This window comes from Mustela nivalis (genome assembly GCF_964662115.1).
Source record: "Mustela nivalis genome assembly, chromosome: 15".
Taxonomy (NCBI): Eukaryota; Metazoa; Chordata; class Mammalia; order Carnivora; family Mustelidae; genus Mustela; species Mustela nivalis.
The window spans coordinates 29,291,038-29,296,697 of record NC_139034.1 but is presented as its reverse complement, the minus strand read 5'-3'; the positions used below and the strand labels follow the sequence as shown (position 1 = coordinate 29,296,697).

Genomic DNA, 5,660 nt, shown 5'->3' with positions numbered 1-5,660 from the left:
CAACCAATCATGTGAATAGAATAATGACATTTTCAGACAAGCAAGAACTCATGCACCTTTTATCAAGAGGCCACTGGTCGTTGTGCTCCCTCAAGCGGAGAGACCCAGGGCACCAGGGTGGCTCAGTGGGTTAAGTCTCTGCCTTCGGCTCAGGTCATGATCTCAGGGTCTTGGGATCGAGTCCTACATCGGGCTCTCTGCTCAGCAGGGAGCCTGCTTCCCCCCTTCTCTCTCTGCCTCCGTCTCTGCCTACTTGTGGTCTGTCAAATAAATAAATAAAATCTTAAAAAAAAAAAAAAGAGGACGGAACCAAATGGAGACACGGGACGCAGGCAGCATGCATTCAGGACTAGAGAGGATCAAAGGGGGTTTCCAGAACATAAAGCTACCTATACAGCTGGGAGCAAGAGAACCAGTGGTTCCCAGAGGTGTCACTTAGGTCTTTTGTCATAAGATAACAGAAACTAATACTTTATCTTATCTGTTTGATTCTGTCAGTAAAGTTTTCAGTTTTGACAGGTTAGGTTGTCTTATTGATAAGTATGTAGAAAACCAAGCAAACAAATAACAAAGAAGGGCAATTATCAGCTCCTGGGGAAACAAAAGTTTGCACTGGAAAGAAATGTAACTGTAGTGTACTATAATGGCCCAGTTGGGAACAATTTCTTCATATTCATAACAGTGTACACACTAAATACTCATTTAACCAAAAGTTTCTATTGGGAATATGGGGAAGGGATACATGTGTGAGGGTGGAAATTAGGCGAGAGTGCAAGAGAGCGCAAGTCTCGCCTTCCTGGGTCAGAAGAGAATAGGTTGAGTCTTTAGTTGAAAAACAATCAGGAGGTGCGCCTGGGTGGCTCAGTGGGTTAAAGCCTCTGCCTTCAGCTCAGGTCATGATCCCAGGGTCCCGGGATCAAGCCCCACATCGGGCTCTCTGCTCGGCAGGGAGCCTGCTTCCTCCTCTCTCTCTGCCTGCTTCTCTGCCTGCTTGTGATCTCCGTCTGTCAAATAAATAAATAAAATCTTAAAAAAAAAAAAAAAGAAAGAAAAACAATCAGGAAACAGCAACAGAAACATGGGGCAAAGAAGTACGGAAAATACCAGAAGACACAGCTAAAACAGCTGTTTCTGGGGAAAAGGAATTAGAGGAGTTCGTAGGGGGTGAGGCAGGAGACTGCTGTTTTTCATTATAAGCCTCTACTTTTACTTCACTTCTTAAGCCAGATATCTGTATTCTTTTTATAAAGATAAAAACATTTTAAATAATAAATAAGTTGAGAGCAACCAAAACGCCGTGCATAACCATGCTCACTCCACGGTTAATTTAGGCCTCTACGGCCAACTCCTTGTCGGCTCAAGCCCCGCCCGCTTGGCTTTCCTTCCTCGTCTCCCTGATTCTTGGGTGGCTGAGCTTCACCCGGCTGGCCCCAGGGGGCCTCTCCCTTCCTTGGCGCTTCCTTGGCGCCCCTTAGCCGTGGAAGAGCTCCCTGGCGGCCATGCTGCCCTTCCGTGTGCCCGCCCCCTCCACACTCCTCGGGACCACTCTGGGCGGCGTCCTGTTCTCTGGCTCACGGAGCCTGTGACCTGGAGGAGCTTCCCGGCCGAGAAATGCTGTGGGAAAACAAAAACAAAACAAAACAAAACAAAAAACATTAAAGAACACGTTTTTTATCCCCTTCCTTTTTTTTTTTTTTTTTTTCCTGACTTACCTTCAAGAGTCTCCCAGGACTGCCAGGTTCCCCGGAGCATCTTTGCCAGAAAATGCTGCTACTGCAGCAACTGGCAAAGAAACCATTTAGCTCCATTTAGCTCTTCCGGGCGTACCACAGGCGAGCACCGAGGTACTGCGGGCCCCGCTCTCCAGCGCTCTCTCCACCCACTTCCTTGCCGCGGCCTCATCCCGATTGGAGGGCCCTTTGGCGGGGAGCGGATGACGTCAGCGAGGCGTGGCCACGTTGCTTTCTTTGGCCAATGGGATGGGCACAGGTGGGACACAGGGAGCGGCTGGAAATGTGCTTGCATGCTGGTTCTCAATCTCTCTTGCTTCTGCCAGCGCCATCAGAGGAACAAGCTTGGGCCGGTCCACTGTCTAAGGAGGGTGAGAGACACGTAGAGCAAAGCCGCCAGCGGGGTCCAGAGACCCGACGTGAGAAGCGCAGCCCCTCAGCCACTGCAGACTGAGCACAGTGGAGCAGCCATGCCCAGGGCGGATCAGCCACATCCCAGACGACACGGAGCTCGGAAGGCAAATGCTTCCTGTTGCCCTGAATTGAGACTTTTGTGGTTTTTTTCCTCCCCATGATACTAACAGACACAGGCATCAAGTGTTGGAAAGTACCCGTCTACTGTTTTATATCAAGATTTCACATATGGGGTGCCTGGGTGGCTCAGCTGGTTAAGTGTCTGCCTTCTGCTCAGGTCATAACCTCGTCCAGGCATCGAGTCCTGCCTCGGGCTCCCTGCCCAGTGGCGAGTCAGCTTCTCTCCCTACTCTTCCCCCCTGCTTGTGATCTCTCTCAATCTTTCTCAAATAAATAAACAAAATATTTTTTAAAAAAGATTTCATGTATATAAAATAATGCTCAGGGACAGTATTCCAAGTACGAGTCTGAGAAGTAGCCATTGTCACTGCAGTCTCCCCCTCTGCAGGTAGGGGTGCATACTCCTTTGTTGTGGTTGTGTTTATGTTGGACTCCCTTGGGTACAAAGTGATAAAGCATATGCTTAAGTAAGGTAGGATCTCTTTTGCCATCCGCCACACCTTTCTGAAGTTATAACTTCTCTTCCTTAGCTCATAAATGATTAAAGACTTAAGCTATTTTCCTGTGTGAAGTTGTGTTAAACTACAGGTTGGAATTCTTATATTCCTTGGATTCCCTTTCACGAGCTCTTGGGGCTCTGCTAGCCACCAGACTCTTTCCCATCTTGGCATTGTTTAGTTGCGCTAACATGAACACACTACTTAGATGGTTTGCTGACAGCAGGTTTTAATAAGGGGTGAGGAGCGAGCGTGGCAATAGGTTCCAGAAGCCAGAGATCCAGCAATGGATTCAAAGCAGAGACTCCTGTATGATGATCACGAAGCCGAGAGGAAGAAACTATCTTGAAGCAGAAGGGGAAACACACCTTGGTTGGTCAGGACCCACGGGGACCTAACCACACCCAGGCCTGTAACAAAGCATTCCCATCCTTCCAGGCGGTGTCAGCTTTTCTTGGAGCAGAGCTGTTAGGGGTAGTGGGGCAGAGGTAGCGGGTAGAGGTACAGGATGGGGGAGAATCCCTGAAAGCTTGCGGGTCTGGGGCTGTAGAAAGGAAGAAAACCAGAGAGGAAGGACAGGTACATTCTTGGGCTGTGGTTCACAAATAGTTTTGATTTAAGAAAATAAATGGAATACTACATTTTCAGAATGCCAGCGGGAATAGCCAGGGCTAGTGTTCTGAATCAGGAATGAGGCTGTATTGGATTTGCTCAGCTAATAAAAGCCTTCTCCCAGGCCCAGGGTATTTTAAACAGATGTCAGGGAACACAGTATGAAGAACCAAGAGGGAGGGAATCAGGAAAAGCAAGGAGATCCCTGTCCAATGGGATCCCAGCCTCAAGGTGAATAGTGCCCTCTGGGAGTGAATCTGGTGGACAGTGAAGATGTGAATTCACAGGAGAATCCTCTCTCCTCTCCTGTTGCCCGAGGACGGCTCAGCTACTAGGCAAACAGGAATATGGTAGAAAGCCAGGGCTGAGTAGGATTAGGCCTGGGGAGATGGGCCAAGCAGGGCTGGCTCCTGATGCGGTGAGCTCAGGTTCACTTTTGGGAGGGATTGGTGTCCTCGGAGATGCCATCTGGGGTAGAATGCGGCCACGAGTCAAGGCAGCTGACAACTCTCAGGAGGTGGCTAGGGCGTGGTTTGGGCTGATGCTTCCCAGGTAGGTTCTGTGAAACTCTAGTCTGAAGGATGGGAAGTGCTGTTGACTTGAAGAGAGGCTCCATGGTCCAACAGGCTTGGGAAAGGCTGGGTTCAGTGACACGGAAGAGGTTTTTCCACTAGAGGATATCGGAGTCCTTAATATGATGATGGGAATAGCCAATCTGAAAGACCCATCACAACCATGGAACCCTTTCCACATAGAACATGACATTGAACTGGTGAGCTATGGACAACAACCACTTTCCAGCATGGGGGCTGGACATCAACTGGGGGCTGGTACTCACAGGGAAAGGACCTGGCTCCTTGCTTGAGGGCACCATCACCACCACTGTCAAGGCCCTCTGCCCTGGCTAGGTCTACTGAGGTTTCCGGGTCAACATGCAAATGAACTGAGGTTTGAGCCAGATGTTGCCCACTCCCCAGGGAAACTGGAGCACTAACTAAACAAAAAGGAGCAGGAAACAGTCCAGTTAAAAGGTATCTAGGCACTTAGCCAGGAGACTGGACCCCAGTGGACCCACAGGTCTGTGGTGTATTGACAGTCCCTCAAAAAACCAAGATCAAACCTCCAGGAGCCCCTCTCCACTAGCCGGAGACCTCAAGGCTCTGTGGCACGCCTTGGCTCCGGAGATGGTGGGGCAGCCACAGGGAGGACAAGCCCAGGGGTCCAGCTCAGCTGCTCTGGGTAAAATGCAGGCGTGGCCAACCTACAAGTGTAGCTCTCTCCAACTCCCTCCCTGCAGGAGGCTTGGGGACTTCACTGTCCCTGGTGCTCCAGGTCTCTTGTGCTGCTGATACCATTCCCTCCAGGTGCTGGTGCAAACCCCTCTTCCCGGAAGTACAAGTAGAATGTTTTCCTGAAACAGAAGGATGGCAAGAATAAGGAATCCCCAAAGCACTTTCCAGTCCAGTCTCAGAGGGTCCAACTGACAAAGTGTCTGGGCCTACAGGCTTTTTAATCTTTACCTTTTATTCTCTTTGATGTGCATGCTCAGAAGCCCCAGGTTTTGGCCAGTCCTGCTCTAGGCAGGAGCACCTGAATGGTTGGTTCTGAGACAGTCTCTCCTGTGAGGGCAGTGGCAATGTCATATACTCAGGGCCTGGACCCTGGACACATGCAAAGGCAAATAAATGTCTGAGATTTTATTTGGATAAGAACAGCCTATTGAGTATTTTTTTGTAAAATTATTTATTTGAGGGGCACCTGGGTGGCTCAATGGGTTAAAGCCTCTGCCTTCAGCTTGGGTCACGGTCTCAGGGTCCTGAGATCGGGCCCCATGTCGGGCTCTCTGCTCAGCAGGGAGCCTGCTTCCCCTTCTCTCTCTGCCTGCCTCTCTGCCTACTTGTGATCTCTCTCTCTGTCAAAATAAATAAATAAAATTTAAAAAAAGATTATTTATTTGAGAGAGAGAGCATGCATGAGCGGGGGTGGGAAGTAGTAGATGCAGAAGGGAAACAGACTCCTTGCTGAGCGAGAAGCCCAATGGGGGGCTCAATCCCAGGACCCCGGGATCATGACCTGAGCCAAAGGCAGACACTTAACCGACTGAGCCCCCCAGGCACCCCACTTTTGTGTATTTTAGTAAACATCCTTACAACTACATGTGCCAAGTGCCATGAGTCTCAGTTTCTGGATCAGGAGAGGAGTTAGCGTCTTGCCCTGAATCCCAGCACTGGTGAGCAGCAGAAGTGGGTTCGAACTCAGCACTGCTGGTGGCAAAGCCAGGACAGTC

The 5,660-nt window shown here is 49.8% G+C and overlaps 1 protein-coding gene across 1 annotated transcript; it reads right to left on the bottom strand.

The window, feature by feature from the left end:
- Positions 1 to 698: 698 nt before the first annotated feature.
- On the bottom strand, positions 699 to 2,047 carry LOC309849232 (uncharacterized protein). Its single transcript, XM_082701577.1, has 3 exons — positions 1,713 to 2,047; positions 1,421 to 1,614; positions 699 to 1,026 (listed from the first exon to the last, which is right to left on the bottom strand). The coding sequence occupies exons 1-3, from the start codon at positions 1,806 to 1,808 to the stop codon at positions 1,008 to 1,010; spliced, it is 309 nt and encodes a 102-aa protein (XP_082557703.1). The 5' UTR covers positions 1,809 to 2,047; the 3' UTR covers positions 699 to 1,007.
- Positions 2,048 to 5,660: the final 3,613 nt, after the last annotated feature.